Source organism: Balaenoptera borealis (genome assembly GCF_965194805.1).
Source record: "Balaenoptera borealis genome assembly, chromosome: 9".
NCBI classification, from domain to species: Eukaryota; Metazoa; Chordata; class Mammalia; order Artiodactyla; family Balaenopteridae; genus Balaenoptera; species Balaenoptera borealis.
In genome coordinates, this window is record NC_138873.1 from 37,187,965 (window position 1) to 37,213,474 (window position 25,510).

Below are 25,510 nucleotides of genomic sequence, written 5' to 3' on the forward strand. Positions count from 1 at the left end.
GTGAGGTCCTAGTAAGGCCTTAATATCCTCAACTGTAAAATGCAGATAATAATAGTATCTACTTCATAAAGCCTCATTCATTGTAAGAACTTAAATGTGAGTTACCTTATAATTCTATCTGTCCTGCACATGCAAATTACTTGCTAAACAGAACTTTACATATAAAAATCAGTTTATTTAGGAAAAAAGAGAAATCCCATCTACTATGTGGAACAATCATCAAAGCAGCCTTTAGCTATAGTGTTTAATTTTAAATCCTCTACAGCAATGGTTCTCAAAGTGTGATCCTTGGACCGTCCGCATCAGCATCACCTAACTTTTTAGAACTAGGCCCCTACACTGAATCAGAAACTGTGAGTAGGAACCAGGAAGCTGTTTTTTAACCAGCCCTCAAGGTTCTTATAAAGCACTCTAGAGTCTGAGAACCATTGCTCGAAAATACATATTTTAATATACTTGTATGAATAAAACTATATTTATCACTGATACATTTTCTATTTGTTAGTGCTCAAGTATATGTTGGGTACGTGTTCCTATACACATCAAAAGTATCTTTTTGACCCAGGGGACCCTTTTACTAGAACTCACCGAAGACCCAAAGGCTCCCAGAGCCTCTTTTCTTTGATGTTCCAACCTGAACTCAGAATTGGAAAATCTGGGTTCTCGTCTACTGGAATCTTTTGCTAAAATACTAGTTACATTAACTTTTGTATTAAAAGGGGATTAATAATGCTTTATAAGAAACATGAATCAAAGTGTTCATGGACTGAAAAAGTGTCACACAAATACACCCTGTACGAAATACGCTCCTCTGAATCTATAAATCATGTGCTGATTGCTTATCTAGAGCAAGCATGGAACACGTACCATCTACACTTAATACTGACTCACTATTACATTTACACTCATATTCTCTCTGTGGCACTCAGAGAATTCTCATCTCAGATACATTAAGTATTTCTTACCGATTACAACTGCTATGGCCCCTAGTGCTAATCCCAAGACCAGAATTAGAGGTGCAATGAATAATTTTCCAGCTGGAAAACAAAAGGCAAACCATTTAGAGAGTCTTAAACTAAAACTAAAAACAATTTCAGCAATGCTTTTTAATATCACAATGTATGTTATTTTTTAAGGAGTCATTAAAATTAAGGCAATATTTCTCTAAGGAAATGTATCAGGTGTAGAACAAATACACATATGTAAGTTCAGTAACTTCACTCAAGTCCTGGGTACACGTGTCATACATCGCATAAATCATCCTTAACAACCAAGAAAATTCCAAAGCTACTGGTTCACTTTATTCCACCAGGACCATTCATCTTTGTGTTTTTCCTTTAGATCTCTTCCATTTTAAATTTTTAAAATTCTGAGAGATTAAGAAAGGAGTGACACATTCTGAGCTGGCAGGAGAAAATCTAATTAGCTCACAAAATGGAGAGCTAGTAGGTGCTACAGAGGGCTGTGCCCAAGTCCACATCTGAAAATGTGATTTATTTATTTCCTGGGTCCAAAATAAACTAACTATATGAACACCTAATACACTGAATTACAAATGGGATGTTTCAATACCATTGTTAGAGAAAATTACCAATAAACATACAATATATTGAAGGTTTTTCAAATGAATCATTTTAACAAACTTAGAAAGGAAGCACTTATAAGGATGCCAAATGGCATCAACCAGCACTTTTTTTTCTAAATGAATAACTAGGCAGTGATTACAATAAACTCTAGTTACATCACAGAGTTCACAACTGGAATCCTACTAGCGTTAAAAGGCACTAGCACAAAAATAGAGGCTAGTAGTTAATATCTTGTCATTACATAGTAATCTTGATCTTAAGGCATGTGACACAGTAATAGCTGTACAACCCAAACACAACAAGAGAAGAGGAAGGAATGGAGGGACTTTGTAGTAGACTCCCTTAGCTGTTGAAAATAAAGCAGCAACACCATTCTATAAATAAGGACAGTAATTTGGAATAACCAATTACATTAAAAAACAGAAACATAATGTAGCCATTTGTTGGAAATTTGTCAGAAAAATATTAACTTCTTTATTCTTAAGAAAGGGGCTTTGGAACCACAGAAAAAACATAGATAAAAAATACAGATTTTAATATCTAATTTTGAAAAAACTGCCATTCAATTGACACAATGTCTAACCATGGGGTTTACTTACATTTTTCACCAATGACAGAATCAATCAAGTAATACTAACCCGCATTGAACAATTACACTTTGTACATTCTTAAAGCTACACTTGAGTTTATAGTATATTGATTTGCATATTGTAAAAGAATCTGGTTTTTTTCCTACACATGTAGCTCAGTGTGCTCATTCATGTTTCCTTTTTAAGTAATTATCAATATATTTTCATAATAGTGATGAAACACGACTGCAAAGTAACAGCACTATTTTTTTTTTTTTCAAATATCACAGAACTCAAAGAACCAGATATGTGCTCTCTCTCTTTGGGAAGTAATAAACTTATTACAATATGCAATCAATGTTCAATACATGTTAAGTCTACCTTTGAAACTGTCTTGAGGACAGTTAAGCACAGATTCTCTTATTCCTAGATCAATAATAATTCTTTTAAAATACCATTCTCAATAGCTGAAATAGTATTCTACTATATCCATATATTCTAGCTTATTTAAATATTTTAGTACTTATTTTTTGTTCCCTTTTCTGCTATTTTAAATTATATTTGCAAATAAACCACTGTCAACCTAGATTTTTTTATCATGTTTTAAAATATCCTTCACATTACTATCAAATTTCTTTGTAAAAGAAATGCACAAAATTCCCAGTTCATTCAGTAGAGTATAGATGTCCAGCATAGAGTATTAACTTGACAAAATATTTGCTAATCAATATCCAGAAAAAAATTTCGTTTTTTTACATTTCTCTGACTACTAATAACACTGAATCTTTTAAAACATGTTTATTGACTATCTGTATTTCTTCAATTCTGGGTCCAGACTTCTTTTCCTTTTGAAAAATGTGATGTTTATTTTCGGAGGGGGGGGCTCCATTGCTTTTGTTCATATGAGTTATTTGCCAACTAGAAATCAGTTAAGGACCTGTATGTTCTTTACTATTCTATGTTTTAATGTAATATTTTCAATATTTGTATGGAATTATATGAGAACAAAGCATTCTTTCTGTCACTTTTATTCCCAACACCATTCACTGAATAACCTACCTACTCCCTACCAGGGAGATACCTGCATGTCAGAGGCTGCTAATTATCCTCAAATCGCTGTTCTCCCTTATTCTCTAGAGGCAGAACCTCCGATCTGTAGCTGGGCAGATGGTCACGTGACCATCCTTGTTTTCCAACCTCCGGCTGTGAGAGGAGGGCAGGCCCTTTCTCTGTCTCTGTCCAAGGACATCTGCAGGCTGTGGTCCCAAACTGAGGAGCAAACTGGGTTCCATCATGCAAGGATGGAGGGCAGGAGGGCTTTGCTGTCATCCATCTACTCTCTTCCATGGCAGGGAGAAGGTAAGCTTGGGACTTACAGAGTAACTCCTTTTCCTGCCTTTTGTAGGGATGAGATGTTTGAAATTAAATTGCTCTTTTTATTTAAAAACATCGCTTATAAAATCATTCTGTCTGATTCTGTAAAATGTAATGGGTAACATGAATTATTGTATTTTTTTCCTTGTTTGTCCACAGGAAAAAAGTCCACATTTCCCTGCTATACTTGGAGTGATGGTCCAACAGCAGTTCGAGGCAGCTGTGCTGGGGGTGCAAAAATATGTGTAGGAGGGAGAGCTTATCATAAGGCCAGCTGCTCCCTCCTTTGTCAGGTTCATCCTGACACACACGAGTACACACACATACACAGAAAAGAAAATGGGCCAAAAAGAAAACCATTTATAGAAAGCTGACCATAAAATTAAAAATAGAGAAGACTGTGCAAAGAAAATATTTCCCTGCTGACAATGTTTATGTGCTGCCCATTCTACAGGCTGTTAAATATCTTGACTCTATTTTATGACCTGGAAAGAGAATTCTAGTGGCATCTAGGCAAATGGTGAAAGGACTCAAAGAGAATGCACCCAAAATATTATTGAACAAATAGGGCAGGAAATGACTTTCCTTATTTAAGAATGACTAAACAGAAAAACGAAAAGGAAAAAAAAAAAAAGCATGGTCAAATCAAAGATTATTTAAAACAAAAATGGAAGGAAACACTTTGCCACAAAATGGCATTGAGGTAGGAAAGAAAAGGACTAACAGTGCAGGAGATGTAAGGATTTTGGTTTTTAGGTTGTTTTCTGTATGTACAGACTTACAAATAGGTTACAGCTCAAAACTTAATTTTGCAGTTAGTTTTCTCATGGTAATATTGTTATAAATAGTGGTTAGATTCCCTAGCTATCCCTCTAAAGTCTGTTTAACTAGTAAGTATATATTGGTTATATAATTATTATATATACCATTATAAGCAACTAAACAGAAAAGCACTGAAAATCATTAAAACCAATCTTGACTATATTGAATGCTGTTGGTTGTGGGAAATTATGTTTAATTAAAGCTCAGTAAGGGTGTTTTTATAGATATCATATAAGATTTTAGAAAATGATGGCACTGGTTTCCACATGATAAAATGAAATTTAAAATATATGTTCTATTGTTTACCTGACAGAAGTAAATTATTACCATCAGCTTTGTTCTGATTAGCCTGACATGATTCTAGCGAGGAGAGCGGTTTACAACAGCAATGAAGTGATGGAGGGCTAAAGAGTGATATAGAGATAGTCTCACGAAGTAACTAGGCACAAGTAAGTAGAAAGGAAGAAACGTAGACAATGTTAAAAAGTATTGTGTATACATGAGAAAGACTGCCAGAGAAAGAAATAATGGAGTTCTGCATGATGAAAAAGAAAGAAATCTCACAGTAGGTATATTCCAGAGGAGCAGGGAGACATTGGAAGAACTATTAGGCCAGAAGAACACTGCATCACTCAAAGGTGGTGACATTAGGCCAGAGCAGGAATCTGTGTTTATCTTTGCATATTTGTATATGAGACTGTGCGTTGTTGAGGACGAAGAAAAGGGTAAAAAAGTCAATCCATAAAAGCACTGCACTTGGATATTTAAACTTGGGTTTATATGCAATGAGGGCAATTGATGCTCATTTCATTAACTGTTAGCTATTAATATTAACTACTAATACAACAGAAAATACATACAAATATATACAATGGCTTATCAACTATATAGGTACAATGGAACTCCATTACAAGACTCTGAAGCATAGGGATTTTTAAAATTGCACTGTTTGTCTTCCATGGATGAATAGAGGATATGCCTAAGACCCACTGCTAGGTACTCTCACTACAAAAGAAATGTGACATCGTCCCCTTTCATCAAGTGGCTTACAAGGCTTTCAGAAGACTAATGACTTCATATTTCTGCAGTGTAATAAATTATTTGTTTTTCGAACAAAATCTGCTTGCTCATGTAAGCAGTGCCCTGCTAACAAACAAGTTTTTTATTTTAAACTCAAAGGGAGAGAAAACATCTTCCTCCTATTTTTAGCTAAAGGCTCTACTAGAATACCTGGCAGGTGCTGAGATCTGTCACGGCTATTCTATTACATTCCTAAGTTCTGTCATCATCACTGCTTCCTTCCTGGGGAAGACTGTATAAGTCACGTCAGACACTCACCACAGACTGACCCTCGCACTAGTCTCCTTAGATGAGGTCTCTCTGGGAGGTAGCGGTATTTGCATCCAAATATACTGAGGTTTGATGTGTGGTCTCCAAAGAAACGGAGCTGGCGGTATCTCTCCCCACATCGATAACAAAAATTAGTGTTACATTGTGAACAGGTCATATGGTCACACCCTTCCGTTCTCTGGATATGGATCTGTACCAGCGAAAGAGGGAAAGATAAAAAAGGTTATTAAATTTTTTATAAAGTAGAATCTGGCAAATGTATGGAATAACAGTTACTAGTTTCACCAAAATAAAAGCCTAACAAAGCATTTCTGAGGCCATAAGTTTGCTTATTATCACGCTCTCCCAGGCCACCTTTGTATCAAGCACTTTAAACATGTGTAAAGCTCAATAACATTTCAGGTGCTCAAGCTGTTGGCTTCTTTTGAATAATACAGATATAAACAAACACATCCCAAAGAAAACTCACTTATCTTTCCAGACATGCATCGAACTCAATGATTAGGAGGCAACTTAAAATGCTGTGAAGGTGAGAAATGCAAATCAAAACTACAATGAGGTATCACCTCACACCAGTTAGAATGGGCATCATCAGAAAATCTACAAACAACAAATTCTGGAGAGGGTGTGGAGAAAAGGGAACCCTCTTGCACTGTTGGTGGGAATGTAAATTGATACAGCCACTATGGAGAACAGTATGGAGGTTCCTTAAAAAACTAAAAATAGAATTACCGTATGACCCAGCAATCCCACTACTGGGCATATACCCAGAGAAAACCATAATTCAAAAAGACACATGCACCCCAATGTTCACTGCAGCACTATTTACAATAGCCAGGAAGCAACCTAAAAGACCATCGACAGATGAATGGATAAAGAAGATGTGGTACATATACACAATGGAATATTACTCAGCCATAAAAAAAGGAACTAAATTGGGTCATTTGTAGAGACGTGGATGGACCTAGAGACTGTCATACAGAGTGAAGTAAGTCAGAAAGAGAAAAACAAATATCATATATTAATGCATATATGTGGAATCTAGAAAAATGGTACAGGTGAACCGGTTTGCAAGGCAGAAATAGAGACACAGATGTAGAGAACAAACGTATGGACACCGAGGGGGGAAAGCCGGGTTGGGGGGGGGTTGGTGGTAGTGGTCGCATGAATTGGGAGATTGGGATGGACATATATACACTAATATGTATAAAATAGATAACTAATAAGAACCTGCTGTATAAAAAATAAATAAAATTCAAATTAAAAAAAAATGCTCTGAAGGTATGTTTTGTTGATGCTATGATCAGCAAGAACGAGGTGGCTTGGGGAATAAGAAGAGACGAAGAGGATTCCTTAAAAGAAAGGATTATGTAAAACTTTTTGTAAATAAATGTCAAGGAAAAGAAATCCTGTTGTGGAAGGAAATGAGAGCAGGTGTAAGTGTATTTGCAGTACCATTTTAGTTTCCAGCTCTAATTTCATTTGCAAATGCTTGTACAGGACTGTGTATACAATGCTACCTGTGCAACTAAGCACCTCCCTCTGTTGTTGCTGTCAAGTTACAGGAAAGTACGGAGGTTACTTCTTATCTCCCAAGCTACAATTTAGATGATATTACTTACATGAGAATAAAAATGTGATAATATACATACAGTGACTAAAACATTTGGGGGGCACATATTGAGTCAGATCAGTATAATATTGGTTCCATCTATCCCTTCCCCTTCACCCACCTAAAAATGTGAGAAACCAAATACCAGGGCAATGCAACTGACACTCCCTGATGGCCAGGTGATCTCCTTTCTCACTTCTTCAATTGGCTGATTCTTAGGCTGATGCTAGACTAGAGTACCTTCCTGGATAGGTGAGGGCTAGCTTGTGGTTAAGGGCATATAAGCATCTGTGGTCAAGGGTAACTACCAATCAATATTTGGTGAATAGAAGCAAAATTTGCTTTTTCTGCTATTGGCCACCTCATCTTTTTCAATTACATTGAATTCTTTTTCTGTTACCTGACACTCCAGTGACGTGGACCCAGGTTTTGTGGGGCCTGAAGGTTATCTAACTGGGGGGTCCTCTTAAAGGAGAAGCGTGTAAATTACAAATGCAAATTAGATACAAGGCCTAAGAAGAGACCTGTGCAGGTGAGGGTCTCTGCAGCTTGAGCTCTTTAGCTTCCTGGTAATTTCTCCCTTAGTCTCCCCATTGCACCTGTTTCTATGAATGATTCTGAAGAACAATTCCTATGACCACATCCATTTAGCACAGCAGATGGCATTAAGGAATGAGGTAGGCTAAGGCCCTACTGAACCTTTGAACTATTTCTCATCCTTTAAACTACCTGAGCACTAGGAGAAAACATGTTCAGAGTCAACAGCTGGGCACCCAAAATAAAGGTTACTTCATCATATGCTCAACTTTTCGACTGTATATTGTAATTGCTCTTAATATGGAGGTAATTAAAGCTTAACAGATTTCCTGGCCACATAGCATAGTGTTGTATGTGACCTGTAAAGGGAAAAGGACTAATATTTGTTTAGAGTCTACTAAATGCCAAGCACTGTACCTAGATTAGCGCCTTTAAGCCTCATGACCACACCATGAGACTGGCATGCTTATTCATAACCAGAGCTCAGAAAAGTAATCTGCTTGAATGAATGGAGAAAGTATTTTGATTCTTGTCTGTTTCTTTATTATGCTAAGCAGCCTCTTATTATAAATTTAAAGATAAAACCAGAGGGTCAATTGTGTTCTTTGCTGACAGAGTAGTCATGTCTGCCCTCCTGTACAAGGCATGTTCGAGTCTTTCTGCTTGTTTTAGCTGCTCTCTGGGCCAGTTCACGTTCTTCCTTTAAAATAATGTCAAAAATTTTTCTGACAAGAAACTTGCTCTAATAAGTTAAACTTGTCACTGACAGTTCATTTGCCTCAAAATTTCACATACAATTTTTACTGTCGTTTTATATCTGCTTGTAATATTGTTTCATTGTGTTCTAAAATCTTTATGTGGTATACTTATTATTTCATTTAAATAGTGAAGACTGCAATTTTTAGCCTCTTTTAACAGTCTTTCCTCATTTCTAAAATAATATTTGAAACACAGCAGGCAACTAAAATACTGTTAGTCCAAAAATATTTCTGCACAGGAAGTGATAAAATTCTAAGTTCTGACAATACTCTACAGGAACCTTGTACGTTGCAGGATTATATAGTTCTATAGATTAATTTGCGTATTTTACTCATATAATGGCAATGATTTAATCATTAAAATGGTTTCATAATTTCCAACCGTCAAGTACACAGTGCTTCCTTTAATACTATTGCAAATATATCTTGATTATATATGAATATTTTATAACTTCATGCTAAGAGAAATGAACTGACATAATGCAAGTTAACTTGTAACAGAAGACATTACTTTTCACATTTGCTAAGAAGCAAGTTGTAATTTTGAACTCCTAACACCCAGAGGCTAATAAATTTCATATGATAAACGACTTCCCTGAATATATCTTTAAAGGTCACACTTTGACAATGCCATTTTTGTTTTTAAAACATAGAGCCTTAAAAAGTAGGTTTAAATTACATTTATGTAAAGTCCATTTTATTTTTCAGTGAAACTTTAAAAGTTTTTTTTATTATAGCTTCAAAACATTCATCAGTTTAGCTCTGCTAAAAAACATACCAATCACCCAAGTGGCTGTAATTCAGCATCAAAATTCTGTTCTTACTTAAGGGATGGAGACAGAGTAAGACAGATGAGATATTTCTAACCCATTAGATTAAACTGACTACCCATAAGTCACAAACATCATTTGATTTGTTATCACTAACAGGGTTTCTTCTCTCCATCTATACCAAATAAGGATGGCTGATACGTAAGGAGTTGAATATTTAAGCACTAAATGTTGCTTATATAGCTCTACATTTACAAGCCATGAGATAAAATGTTCAGGATATGCCAGATATTTCTTTAATATGAGTTTGATATTAAGTCCACATAGTAGTAGACAGAAATGACAGCACGGATCATTTTTGAGTCTATGACATTCATTACAGTACATATCAACACCTGTAATAAAAGAGTAATCAATATATGTACCTGCCCTCTTCAGGTTGTTTACATTTAGTTTAATAAAATGCCCACAAATTATCTTGAAAAATAGAACTAGAATTCAGCTTTTTATTTTCATACAGATTCTACTTAATTATAAGGTAGGAGAATAGCAATAAATGAACTGCTAAATATCCAACCCATTTTATAACTAAATCAGTACACATCTGCCCACAAGTATTTATCTCCACTTTCACCAAGAATTGAAGGCTTATTTTATTCTTTAAGCAGGAAATTATAACTAAATTAACTGTTATGTATTATTGTTCCCAACAAATAATTTACTCTATGTATAAAATTATTTTAATACATGTATTTGCCTCAATGGCTTTGATATGGGAGGAATTAATTAGAAGCAATAATTATGAGGAAAGTTTTAAAAAATCCCACGAGTAACTCTCAGTTCCTTACTTATCTCACTATACCAATTCTCCATAACACGGATTTTTTTTTTAACATCTTTATTGCAGTATAATTGCTTTACAATGTGTGTTACTTTCTGCTGTATAACAAAGTGAATCAGCTATACGTATACATATATCCCCATACCCCCTCCCTCTTGCGTCTCCCTCTCACCCTCCCTATCCCACCCCCTCTAGGTGGTCACAAAGCACCGAGCTGATCTCCCTGTGCTATGTGGCTGCTTCCCACTAGCAATCTATTTTACATTTGGTAGTGTATATATGTCCATGCTACTCTCTCACTTCATCCCAGTTTACCCTTCCCCCTCCCTGTGTCCTCAAGTCGGATTCTCTACGTCTTCGTCTTTATTCCTGTCTTGCCCCTAGGTTCTTCAACACAGGGATTTTTAAAAAGCAAACATCTATGCAGTCTTCAAAGACCTCATTAAAAATATGAACCTAGAATTCTTGTCCAATTACAAAATAAATAATATATGGGGGTAAAAATGAAACAATTGCAGAGATGCTAAGACTCCTCTGTTCCTTTTCTGGTGCCATGACTTAAGGAAGCACTTCATCAAGTGAATGCACAAGTCAAGAAAAGACAGTGTTACCACATACCAAAAAAGGTGTAAGAAACCTCAGCGAAAGAGCTGCAAAGCAATCAGTCCAATTTAGAACAGGAAGTCAGCTGGTTTCAAGAACATCTTCAAAAAATAACAATGGAATATACACCAAGCAATAAAATTCCTGAGGAGCTAAATATTAAATAACATGATAAATAAAGTGGTATTTCTATTCCCAATAAGGAAGAAAGAAAAACAGTAAGGACTTTCAGGAAAAACAAAACAAAATGAAAGGCATGTAAGTTCCAAATATGAGGCGTAACAAACTACAGCATGATTAAGTAATTGACAGTAAGCAAAGAGGCAAAAGGCATTTTTCCTAGAAGTTGTGATCTCATGGAAAAGGAAATGTAATCTTTGCTCCATAATTATATGTTCTTGATTATGTAAATACCCAATTGGTTTTCCCATGTTAGAATTATCCTTTAGAAATAACAGAAGTATTAAATATTATATTAGAATAGAATGTGAATGTTATTAAATTTGACAATATAAAAACAAAGTTACAGCTTACAGAAAATGGGAAATAGAGAGGTGGAAAGAATTGTAGGAGGGCTAGATCCTCATATATCACCTAAAATTGTTAGACTGTTGAACCAAGGTTACAGTATATTATTTAAAGGTAAAAGGTAATCAAAAGAAGAACTAAAATAATAATTATCAGAAATTAGAAAGAGAAGAAAGGGAAGGGATAGATAAGCAGAATGAATCCTCGTCTGTCATGCCAAACATGGTGGCCTCTGTAATGGTAAACTATATTGCAAAAAATATATAAGATGATTTCTGAATCATTTGGTGTTTCCTGCTATGTTAGCTTTTTAAAGCCAATACTCTTAATTGTCCTCCAATGTCCTGGTTTTCTTAGTTATAGGAAATTTCATACATATTTCAGTCTTATAAGTGATTTATGATGACAAATTCTTTGAAGAAGAGTGTAGAATACTGTCCGATTCTCATTCCTCAAGGTAGAGTGTACTACAAATTAGCCCCTAATTTTCTTCCTTCCTCTTTACTGTACTTCCCTTAGCCCGGCACCCCATGTTCTCAGAAATCTCCAGATGTCAGTTTTCCCCTCCTTCCCGTTCATCTTTACCCTTTCCCCTCTGTGACTGTGCACCACTTAGCCTGCTAATAGCTCAGGTGTCCCCCCCATCCTAATAAATCCTTCCTTTAATTCCACATGACCTTCAGCCAATGATTACCCCCACCCTTCCATTTTAACCAAGCTTCTTAAAAGAATATTTTCACTGCTTTTCTTACTCACCTCTCAATTCTTCCTCAGTTGACAGCAACCCCATGTTACTACAGTCAAATGTTCTACCGCTGAGCTATATCCCAACAACCCCATGTTACTGAAACATCCAGATCAACTGTCTTTCTCCAGGAAACATTCATTCATTTACACAATAAATATTTATTTGTTCATTGATAAAATCTGACATGGCTTCTGCCATTAAGGAGCTTTTAGTCTAAGCTGTAGATAGACATAATCAATTCTGCAAATAAATAGACACTCATAAGTTATGAAAAATGCTATGAAGGAAAAGGATAAGGTATGAAGAGAATACTTAAGAAGCTTGATCTGGTCTAAGGGTCAGAAGAGGCTCCTCTAAGGAAGTGTCAGTTGATCTGAGAAATGACGAACAAGTTAAGTTCACCAGTTAAGAAGACTTGGAGGTAGGGAGACCATTCCCAGCACAGCAGTATTCAAGGCACTGTATCCATGAAATGAGAAGCAAGCTGTACTAGCTTGAGTGAGTATTTCTCAGTCTCTATTTTAAAACTCTTTAATTATATGTCTCTGCTCAAACTATCTCCCAGTCAATAAGATCTGAAAGGGCCCAGATCATGTACATCTTGTTTGTTATTTTATTAAAGGGAGTTGCACTGATCCTGTCACATAGCATGTTCTCAATAAATATTAAAAGAACAGATGAGTATTATCCATGACCCTCTAATTGCCAAATCCAATGAACATGTTTTTAATTCTTATCTTCTTGTATCTCTCAGTGTCATTTAATCAGTTGATCACTACTTCCCTCTGACCTTTGATAAACTCTTGCTTCAGTGACACCTTTTTTCCAGGTGCTCCTCTTACCTCTCTTAGGTTCCTATTTCTTCACTTATCTCTCTTTTTTTTAACATCTTTATTGGAATATAATTGCTTTACAATGGTGTGTTAGTTTCTGCTTTATAACAAAGTGAATCTGCTATATATATGCATATATCCCCATATCTCCTCCCCCTTGCGTCTCCCTCCCACCCTCCCTACCCCACTCCTCTAGGTGGTCACAAAGCACCGAGCTGATCTCCCTGTGCTATGTGGCTGCTTCCCACTAGCTATCTATTTTACATTTGGTAGTGTATGTATGTCCATGCGACTCTCTCACTTCGTCCCAGCTTACCCTCCCCCTCCCCGTGTCCTCAAGTCCATTCTCTACATCTGCATCTTTATTCCTGTCCTGCCCCTAGGTTCTTCAGAACCATTCTTTTAAAAATTCCATATATATGTGTTAGCATACGGTATTTGTTTTTCTCTTTCTGACTTACTTCACTCTGTATGACAGACTCTAGGTCCGTCCACCTCACTACAAATAACTCAATTTCGTTTCTTCACTTATCTCTTAATTCCATCCATGAATCACCACTTTGCACATACTCTTTGGGTGATCTCTTCCATACTCAAATGGCTTCAACTTCCCTCCACTGGATCTCATTTCCTAATTTCCACTGCAGACCTGGCTCCTGAGCTGCAGAGTCATGTAGCAATTGTTTGGGGGTCATATGCACCCGTATGCCTTACAGCCATTTCAAAGTCAAATAAGCAAAACCAAACTCATAACCATTCCAAGGCTCCCTAGCCCAACAACAACAAAACTAAGTCCATCTCCATGATTTTATCACAGTTTATGGTATCACCATCCATTTAGATACTCAAACTAAATATCCTGTTGTTATCCTCTTCTCACTACTCACATCCAGCTATTGAACAAAATCAGACAGTTTTAGCCCCAAGATATTTATCGAATACTTCTCCTCTTCTCCAGCCTTTGACCATTACCTTAGCTCATACAATCATCATTTCCTTCTAGATGTCTACAACTACCTTCATATAATCAACAGCAACCAACCTAAAATATAAATTGGTTACCACCATTCCCTTGTTTATAACTTTTCAGTCAGGAGGATGAAATCCAAGTTTCTTAACATTGCATGAAAGCCCAGGCTTCTGTTTGTTTCTACAGCCCCACCTTTCACCACTTCCTTCTGTGAACCCTACTCTAAGGGAACCACAAAGCGCTTGTGGCTCTGGTACACAGCACTCATTTCCTGGCTCTGTGCCCTGTCCTTTAAGTGTAATACTCCCACTCCTGGATACCTTTCATCATGCCAAAATCCACCCAATAATCCTCAACAACCTAGCTCTCCCTGCTTTCCCCGAGATGAACGGAGATGTCCCCTTTACCATGAACTCTCTTATAATACTCTACGCAAAGCCCTGTTGAAGTGCAACAGTGTTTTATCATCTTCCGTGTAACCACTGCGTCTCCCCTTCTGTGGGTTTCAAGAGAAAAAGGACCATGTTGTACAGAGCAAATAATGGATTCTCACGAAAAGTACATATAAGGAGGGAAGAAAAATGACATTCATTCATTCAACCATTTTCTATTTAGTGCTAAACAGTGCCCAGAACTGCTCTAAATGCACAAGGTACCTCAAGGATCAAAACAGATCAAAATCCCTGCTCTCATGATGCAAAATATGTCCACTATTTTAAACAGTGATAAGCAATATGGTGCTATGGAAAAAAATAGAGCCTATAAGGAGCATATTACCTATTGAGGTAGGGGAAAGTGATTACTGAGAAGCTGAATTTTGCTCAAAGGCATGAAGGGAGAGAGCTGGGTGTGTAGATATCTGGGGAAAGAATATTTCAAAGGGAAGAGCAGGCATGGACACCCTGAGAAGGAAACATGGCTCATGTTTTTGAAGCACAGCCAGGAGGGCAGTGTGGCTGGAGGAGGGTGAAGGAAGTAGAAGATGAGGTCAGAGGAATAATGGGGTGCGGGCGCGAGCAGAGTGTGATGGGGCACATGGCCACCGTAAGGACTAACTTTTGCTTTGTGTGAGATGGGAGCCATGGAGGATTTTGAGCAGAGGGGTACGTAATCTGCCTTATGTTTAGTAGTCTCGTTCTGGCTGCTGGGCTGCTGGGTTAGGAACATTGTGAAGAGTAAGAATCCAGTCAGGAGGCTATTGCAAAAATCTTAGAGGGAGAAAGATGATGATGTCCTGTACCAGATTAGTGACAGCAAGGGTGCTGAGATGTTGTCAAATTCCACATATATTTCGATGGTACAATCTACAAAAGTTAATGACTGACAGTATGTGTGGGTGTGAGAGAAAGCGGTCAGATTCTTGACTTGAGCAGCTAGAAGGTTGCAGTTGCCATTTACTGAGATGGAGAAGCTATGAGAAGGCCCATCCTGGGGACGGGAGAGTGCCCTGTGCTGGAGAAGCTCACTAAGGCAAGTGAAGACATTGCTTAGGAATTTGGATATAGACCTTTTCTCATAGTTCTCCAAACTTTGTTGATCTGCCTACTGATTGCTGCTACCAGCAAAACTTGTATCCTGTTTGGAATTCTAAGTTGAGTTTGCTGCAGAAAGAAAAAGCAATTCTTAAAGCATGAAATCAAATGAAAAGAAAAATAAATGAACCATCTTAGAAAGCTTTAGATCCTTTAGCAAAACTGGCCTCATAGGTATCCAAATGGAAAATGGGCAGATTTTTACTCAATTAGTCCCTGTATACACAGCTCATTGGACTTCATTCCTCTCAGAAGCCCTCATCTCTAACAGAGGCTCTCCACAGGGGCTCTCAGGCCCCTGGAGATGCTTCAGAATTTCTTTGGTAGGGGAATGTTTGGTTGTCACAAAGGTGGCTGATGCTGGCATGTCGGGCTGTTCTTCAATGTTTGGGACATCCCACACAGAAGAGAATTAGGTTCCACCCATACAATTTTCAGACACACTAGACATTCATATAGGTGAAAATCTGTTTATAAATATCTGAACATGTTACCTAACTTCATTTTATATATAAACGCAAAATAATGTTTGTATGGTTTTACTAGATAATTTTTTAGTTACTGTATAACTATGGTGTAAACTGAGAAAGAGTGATTGTATTTAGAATCTAACTTCATTTTATATATAAGCCCCAAAGAGGTATGTATGATTTTAATGTATCTTGAATTTTCTAGCAATATAATTGTATACATTCATATGTACATATGCATACATATATAAGCATACATATATATATATATATATATACATATATATATACATATACACTAATTTTGTCCTCATTTTAAAATGTCAAATAAAAAGGATAGCTATTGATAATATTTAAGCTTTACTTCATGGTTTCTTAAATCCAAATTTATGCATTTTAAATGGGTTCAAAAATCTGACTGCTACTTTTTGTCTTTTAATGTCATGGTACCTGAGCATTTACATGTTGAAATACATATTATTTCATTATATTTTCACTTATTTTTATTCTATATTACGAGGACAATATATTGATTTTTAATGAAATGTTACATGTACTCACATTATGCATTTAATCTCAGACAGTAAACAAATATTGAAGTTATTAGTCATAAAAATAGGGCATTGGATGAAATACAGTTTATATCCTAGAAAATATTTGTCACCAAACAATCAGGCTCTTCTCACAACTAAGGTCTAGGCTTTGGCACTTCAAGAAAACAGTAGCAGTGATAACCACTGCTTCAAATTTAGTGATTTCAAGCAATCTGGAGAGTTAAAGTGGGTAATTAGTGGTCAAGGAGAAGCTGTTTTATTTTCTACAACGGGCACTATTTAAAAGCAGTCACCAGCTGCTGAACATACTTTTACAGCAATGTGTGAAGTGCTAGAGAATTGCAGGATTCTCTATAAAATCCAACATTAATACCCTAAGTTCTTTCCTCAGCAACCATAGGCTATGTAGCTATAGCTCAGATATAAGAGCCCACAGACAGGGTTTGTGCTAATTTGATGTGAACAGAAGCAAATTAATCTTTTCTCTGAATCAGTACATTTTTGCCAAAAGCATCCTATTACAGGATTTAAGAGAATACAATATCTGAAAGGAAATATCTTGACAAGCAAATTCCTTTAATTCCAAATTCTCAGTAAATTATGGATGAATATAATGTACTTTCCCCTGCCTGCCTCTTGGTTCAGTTACTTAACCTCTCTGAAACTGTTTCTATACCTTGAAGTGGTGGTAATTACCCCTTTCTTACAACTTTTTGAGATTTAAATGAGACAACAAATGTAACTCACATACTATTGAACCTATCATTTTATTATTACTGTGAAACACCTTAAAGTTTTATCAAAAGGCATTTAATAATTAAGATTTGGATGGCACATTGGAACTTAGCATCTTAGTATCACATCTGAGGATTTGATGAGATAATATGAGTGTAAAACTGCAATGGAGAGTAATATGTAGTAAATATCAATACATGTAGATAGTATTGCCATTATTATTACTGTGCTAACACTACAAAGAAAGACAGAGCGTTGTACAAAGGCATTTTTATGAATAAAATAAAGCTGGCATATTAGAACTCAGCACTCCCTGTTGATATCTTGGCATTTCTTTAAAAAAAAAAAAAAAAGTGACTGTCCTGCCTCCTAAAAATAGGATATATGTTGACCTTGGAATAAAATAAATGACTTAATTACCCTTAATTCATAAATCACATTACTTATATATTAGCCTATGAAAATGTATAACTTCCTAATTAATTATCCCTATTCAATGTTTTGTAAAATGTCCTAACTAGAGATATGTTATTATTTATATAAGAGAAAAATTAAAGTGGTCAGCTGCATGTCATCCAGTTGGCTATGACTGTATTTGTACCACATTATATAAATGTTTACATAAGTATTTCTCTTATCTGACATTAAGGAAGAAGGTAATTTGGGGTAGGGATGTTTGAGGAATTCCCCTTTAATTTTCCAAATTATAAAAAGCTAACCATTTTGAGAAATATTAACCCCAACTTTGCTTTAGTAAGCCCAGTATTCTTAGAAACATTTAACTTTTACCTGAGGAAGGAAAAAGAAAATGTACTAGCCAAATCCTTAGCGGTTGCATAGGCAAATAGAGATGTGTAAGCAGCTCCAGAAAGCTGTGATGTTAGAGTCCTTCTGTTCTCTTGTTAGGTTTTATTTATTTTTACTCATGAACTATTTCCAACATTTAAAATTTAAAGATGATAGTGTAACAGACATGCATGGATTTACCACCGATTTTTAATAATGTTAACATATTACAATATTTCTTTCAGAAATATTTTTGAAGAGATAAAACTTTCTTTATATACTGCCTTTTTTATAAAATTGTTTCTTAACTTTAACTTCCTGCTGGCTTTAAACTGGCTTGCCTCAAATTATTGGGTAAAAGGGCCTGAAGGTGTGTCCAGCTCTCTTTTGAAAGTACGTATGTTAAAAAAATATACTCAGAGGGCAGAAATCTGGCCTTTGTCGAGTTTTGAATGTTAAAACCCCATTTTAAAAAACATTTTAAATAGAAAAACATGATATAGCTAAAAGATAAAACCTGGTTAATTAACACTAATTGACTAGTATTAAAACTTTTGAGGAACAATCAGAAGATTGGATCATTAACCATTCTTACAGAGTTCTCATTCACATTCTTGAAGGTTCATGATTGTTTTTATCTTTAATGATGCTTATTATAATATTATAATATTAAACAATTAAACAATAATATTAGAGATTTCTAATTCTTCTAAAATCTAAAATTGTTCAGGCCTTTAGAATCATCCAGCTGGGGTTTGCTATGACCTAACACACATTTATTAATAAACTAAAATAAATAATAAAAAGACTTTTCCTGGTGGCCTAGTGGTTAGGATTCTGGGCTTTCACTGCTGTGGCCAAGGTTCAATCCCTGATTGGGGAAATGAGATCCTGCAAGCTGCCCAGTGCTGCCAAAAAGAAAAAAGACTTTTTATAAAGTATGTGTTGAACAATAAAATTATAGGTGGTTGCCATTTTCTGGAAAAAAGGAAATGATAAAATAATTTCTTTGTTTTTTGCTTTTAATTTAGTTAGTGGGGTATTACTCTACCATTTAAAGAACTATCAGTGTATACTTTGGAATAGTTTAAGTATTTCAGGCTTTCAAATGATAATATATATTAAAAAAAAATTTGCACCTAATACTGTTTCCAAAAATTTTCATGAACAATTTAAATCTAAAGTATACAAGTGAAGTTGCTTACAACTGCTTACTTATTTGTTTTGTATTGTATAATCTCATGTTTGTTAATTTTTAGGTGTGCATCTCACTTTTCATTTTCTTTGACTTAACAGTTTTTTTTCTTATTAACTCAGAGTTTAGTATCTAATCTGTGCTATAAGACACAAGTCTCAAATGAATTTTTGCATAAAACTGAACAAATATTCTAATACCTACAACAAAATTTAAATCTGCTATTTGCTTTAAATTTAATTTAAATTTAAAGTTATCATGAACTAGATTTAGTCTTGTGGTAACTATTTTCCAGAGAGACATTTTTAAATTAGCATATATTTCTGGTAGGTTAAGAATTTATACAAAATAGAAGACACATTTTTAAGATAAAAATTGGTGTCTCACAAGTGACTGAAAAATACTATGAATTAAGGAAGCAATGAGACTCAAAAAAAATGGCTAAGGAAAGTTGATCTTACTATGCTACTATTAATTTTTCATAAAAATGTCCTATAAATAAATGACTTCCATAAATGCTTGTATATTTTTACCCTAGTATTAAAAAAACCCACACTTATTAATAAGTATCTTGATTGTATATGGGAGAAAAAAATGTTTTAATACTCATTCTGATTATCTGCCAAAATTCAATTGTAAATAATAATTTTGATTTCTCATCATAAGTCAAATCTCTTCATAATACTATACCATATATTAAACTGATCTTTCCACTTGAGATAAAGATAAAAACTTATTACAGGATAAATAATAATTATAAGCTAATGAAAGAAAAGTTGGTTTATTTAGAATACTAATTGAAATAATGAATTGATTATCAAACCTTGTATGGATGGGAAAATTTTACAAAAGCATAATCATTTAACACTCACCAGTACAAGCACAGAATTTTTAAAAAAAATTAGCAGCTACAAGATTAGGGAGCTCAGAAAAGAGCTCTTATATATATTAATTTAACATATGTTTAGAGAAAAATTACAAATCAATGGGTAGGGGGACACATTTAGATTAGACGCTATTAATTTGGAAAAAATTAGTGTATATATCCAATGCATAATAAACATCAAAATAAGTAATGGGTAGATCAAAGAGTTAAAATATTTAGAAATTATATACTAAAAAGAAAGAAAGAAAATAGACCATTTATCAAGCTTCTGGATGATAGATAACTTTTTAGGCTTAGGAGTAAAATATTTATAAAAGATATATAAATATAAATATATGCACATATCATATATGTGTGTGTTTATGTGTGTGTGTTCTTTCTTTCCAAAAATAAAAAGAATGATATATTTGGTCAAACACAAATTTTTAAAAATTAAAAAAATGCACACACATAAACCAATTAAGTTTAAAAAAAAATTATCACTGATATAAAAGAAAGTAATAAAAGATAGGAGAAAATATGTCAGAAAAGGAATTAATATTTTCAAATAGAAAATAGATAGCTCATATAATCTGATAATAAAAAATATCCCCAAATTGACCCAAACAAGTGGGCAAAGGATATGAACAGATAATTCAAAAAGGGGCATTTCAAACTCAAAAATACGTGAATTTGTACTCAATCTAAAAGCAAACAAGACAATTCAAAATACAAGAACAAAATATTTTTAAAGTATTAAATATGCATTTAAAAATACTTGAAATGCTAATAAGAAATGATCATACAGAAATAGGTTCTCAGATTTTTCTGGTGGAATTATAAATTGTTTCAGTCTTTTTCGAAAGCAAATTGGCACTATGTACCAAATACTGAAAACACTGATATCCTTTAACCTAGTAATTCTGTCTTCAGGACTATATGCTTTTAAAGGTCCAAAATATGGGAAAATACATATTCAAGATGAATATCAATACATTATTTATAATATATAGATATTTTTTAAAAAACCCCAAACCCAAACAAAGCCAGGTTTGGTAACTAATAGCAGAAGGATATTTAAGCAAATATTACTTAGTTAATAAATGTTATGAAAACTATTTAGTAACATAAGAAAGGTTTGACATGTTAAATGGAAAAACAAAGCATGTCAAATTATCCCCATACTACGATTCTTTTTTTTTTTAAAGTTACTTAAATAGGGGAGAGACCGAAGAGACACTAATATGTTAACAGTGAGTATACTGGAGTGGCAGGACTCTGGTGAATTCTTTCCTTCTCTTTTCCAAATTTCTATCATATGTTATATGACCTTTATGAACAAAACAATCATTTAAAAATCAAAATAATTATTAAAATTATGAATCAATCTAAGCAAATATACCTGTGCAGGGTACATAAATATACTTTGGTCACAACAAAATTTTAAACACATTTGATCATTATTGAAAACATATTCATATGAAAATATATGATAATTGTTTTGTTCACCTGGAAGCACTGTGTGAAATTTTTTTCATAAACTCCTAGCATCTTCCTTTTTCATATTTATAAATTTTAAAAGATTATTTATAAAAATAAAGCCTTGGAATATAAAATATTAATACACTGAATAATATCTCCTTGTGGATTTCTAGTATTAGAGAGGCTTCATGGGCAAAAATATAATTTTATGGTCCAACAACAATGACAAAAAATCACAATTAAGAAAATGCAAAACCTTAAAGTCATATGCTTATAAAAGCCCTGAAACCATCTGTATTCAAAACGAGTCATAAAATACGACTTAAACTGACATAAATTTTATGGAACCTGGATCTCACCAGCAAGTAGATTCTCCACTACAAGGTAGTCATGTAAACTCATTCCAGGGTTCTTTGGCTCCTTTCCCTTCAGCTATTTTAAAGGTAGTTCATTTTCAAACCCCAACCTTTTAGCTATTATTTCAAAAGAGAACCAGCATGTATGCGTCCTCTTAGCTGTTTATCTATATTTGTAAAAACTGTGGGAGCTGTTAGTGCATTCAGTAAATTCCTTACAGCTGGGTGCTTTTTCTTTCAATACATTAAGAGTCCATTTAATGTTAGATTGAGGGATTACAGTAACAAATGTATGTTTTTATGTATTACCTCAACTCATTCAGAAAATCCCTAACATATAATGCTGCAGTAGTCCTCATTTAGCGCTCATTCTTAGAGCCAGGCCAACTGGTAATTGTTTCACAGCTTTCCAGACAGATATAAAGTATAGGTATGAACAAAGTGTCAAGCAGAATGACTTAAACAGCGCTCCTGAATTCCTACTGGCCTTTATTTAGTTTGAAACTGAGCAGTACCTCTGAATAAATTGGAAAGGCAACAGAAAGGGGGAAAGGCCTCATCTTCCCGTTGTTCTTCAATGGGTAAAAAATAAAAATCTACTGAGCAATTGATGCAGTGATCTGAAGCAGCCTTACTAACACACCATTGTCAAGCAATTATACTCCAATAAAGATGTTAAAAAAAAAAAATCAAAGGGATAATTGTAGATGAATTTGCCTTCTACAGGGAAAACAAAGAAAGCTTTAACTCAAACATTTGTAGACATCACTTTTAAGAGAGCCAGGCCATCCAAACTATTTCAAAAATTTCTTCCAATTGCTAAGAACATAACATGTTATTTCAGGCAATGCTTTACTTACTATACATATAAACTAGTATGTGAATTTGGTGTAGTGAATCTGTGCATTATATTTATTCTCATTTATAGGCTTCAGAATATACTTTTACTACTTCAAGCTGCATTCACATGATTAATTTTAAAAATTTTCCTGATAATTCAAATTTCATTTGTCTTGGTGCTAAGTCTCCTGGAAGGAATTGCAAAATTATTCTTGAAAGAAAATTAGGCCCGATTTAGACATGATTATCAAAAATAAATTTGGCAAAAAATGGAAACCACACATGGTGGAGTGTACATATGCATATACATACACATAATTTTCTAAAGTGAGCTTTAAAAAAAAAACAAACAAACTTCAAACTTCAACAGATCCCTATCCTGTAAGAGTCAAATCCAAAGTTTTCTGGCTGGATTTACGTGCTGATTTGTCTGTAGGAGATCGTTCCCTGGCTGTCTGCATAGTTGACTTTCAACATCTAGGTCTCTGCTCAAATGCCTGCTAACTCTTGATTACTTGCATGATCATCAAGAGAAAATTGAAAAATGGGATTCATAAAGTCCTGATTTTAGCTCTTAGCTTCTACCTCACCAGATTTACAAAAAGGGAAATGACCAGTTTAATGTAATCCTAAAGTGATAAGCAATGGCAGAGGGGAAAAAAACCAAAGGATTACAAGGATTCAGAGCCTACCTAATTGAGAAGTGATTATAGTACATGTTGGCAAACTAGAAATAATACTTTATATCATTTTCATATGAGCTTTTTCCTGTACACACATCTCCATTTTTAAATGGAAAATTAGAATTCTGAAGTTTAAGATCCATATTTATATGTAGCCTCCTTAAATTTTGAAATGTAATGTGAATAAGAATATACATTGTTTATATATAAAAATCTTCATTTTAGTTATGTAATATAATTACTCTTCTAAAATGAAACAGCAAATATTCTTTTTCTCCACGTCTGCATTAAGAAAGTTATACATAGAATTCACTTCAATATTGTAAATAGTATTGTTCAGTGATACCCAGATGCACATGTTTCTTTCCTTTCCTCCTAAAGGTTGTCTCACCTTGCACTTTGGACACTTCTGGGCATTCCTCTGCCCATGCTCAATTTCGCTGGCCCAGTGACGCAATAATTTGTCTCCTTTTTTGTACTCCTTGCAGTTAACACCTTCATGCCAAGGAGAGTGGCACTTAAAACACCAGACGAATTGGCAAGTGGGGCACTGGATCTGCATAAGGAAAAGTAATATTAAGTACTAGTAGATATATTAAATTGTCTAAAAAGATAAGAATGGTGATGCTTAGGGAAATTAGCTAAAAGGCTATAATTGGTCCAAATTTAAAATACCTCCCCCTATACAAAACTGAAACTAGAATAAGATATGACTGTTCTATTATTAAAGGAGGAAAGAATTGCTTTGGCATGGGTGATTTGACTGTTTGTAGACCACACTAGAATTAAACCCTTTGGATATTCTGGAAATCAATTTGGCCTTAAGAAAACCCCCTAGATTGAAGCACAGAGTAAAATCTGAAGGCTCACAATGCCCCAGATCCACACTCAGGCTTCTGCCCTTGAACTCGCCTCTCCCTTGAACCAATTTTCCAGGCATTTCCATTGCTCTTCTTAGCAATGGCTTCATTCACTTTTATAAAATCAAAGCTCCACAGATGCGTCATCAAATGAAAAATGCACTGGCAAATAAACTACTATACCAGCATTTGCTATGATAATGGATATCCATGGTTTGCTATTAATCTAAGGGAGGTTAATTATAAAAATAATATAAAGGATCTTATTAGAAATATATATGTTGGTGGTCCTGTGGCCTGTACCTAGGAAACCATCAGAAGATGTCTTTGTATGTTCACTATGTGGAGGTGTATGTGAAAATGCATGTGTATGTTTTGAAAATATCTGTCTTCCACTTGACATAAAAGACACTTTATCTGACTTCCTGTATTTTGAATAACAGTGCAGCATCCCATTCTCTCACCATATTTCTGGTCCTCACTCTCTAAAAACATATGAGCATAACTTGACTTTCCCAGTTCTGTTTGATTAAAGTGAAATAATAAAATGTCTCACTGTAAACAACAACTGACTATTCTCTGTGCTCCTGCAAATTACTTCACTGAGCATGATTGAATTTATTGACTACACTTTGAAGATTAGTTAGAATTTCTTTTGGTAAACTGTATACAATATCACTACTTTCTTTTTTGGAAAACCACTTTTTTGACAATGGTGGCTCCAATCTATAGATTAACTGAGTGGCAATTACAATCAGCTCTTTTGTTTATACCTCAAAGCATGGCAGTATTCATCTATGTCAAGAATAGATAATGTTATTCCTATGCAAATATGAGTAACAAAAAAACATTCTCTTTTACTTTATATCAAAACAAAATAGTATTTTGTCATAAAATTCTAAAAATCTTCATGTTTATTTATTTATTAAAGTGCTGTTATATGGTAATGTTTATACTGCTGCATTACATGCATAATTTATTTTTATCAACAAAATAATGCTGTAAAGTCGATATGAACATCATAAGTTTACAGATGAGGAAACTAATGCCCACAGAGATTAAATAACCTGCCCAAAGAAACATAGCAAGTAAAGTTGTCTGACTTCAAGGCCAGCATTCGTGCCAAAACAATTCCTCATACTAAACAGCATTCTTGCTTTGATGACTGAAAACCAAAGTGTAAAACTCAAAGAACGTCATGTGGTTAATCTATTCAGTAAATCAGAATTCTATATGACTATCAACATAAGG

The 25,510-nt window shown here is 34.5% G+C and overlaps 1 protein-coding gene across 3 annotated transcripts in view; it reads right to left on the reverse strand.

The window, feature by feature from the left end:
* RNF217 (ring finger protein 217) overlaps positions 1-25,510 on the reverse strand; it is a 128,145-nt gene that overhangs the window by 10,479 nt on the left and 92,156 nt on the right. Inside the window, exons 3-5 of one of the 3 annotated variants that reach the window (XM_082406190.1) lie at positions 23,791-23,955; positions 5,690-5,891; positions 966-1,037 (exon numbers count right to left, since the gene is read on the reverse strand). In XM_082406190.1, the coding sequence (XP_082262316.1) occupies positions 966-1,037; positions 5,690-5,891; positions 23,791-23,955 (439 nt within the window). The remainder of the gene's footprint in view (positions 1-965; positions 1,038-5,689; positions 5,892-23,790; positions 23,956-25,510) is intronic. The other 2 variants (XM_082406192.1, XM_082406191.1) reach the window with 2 other exon arrangements.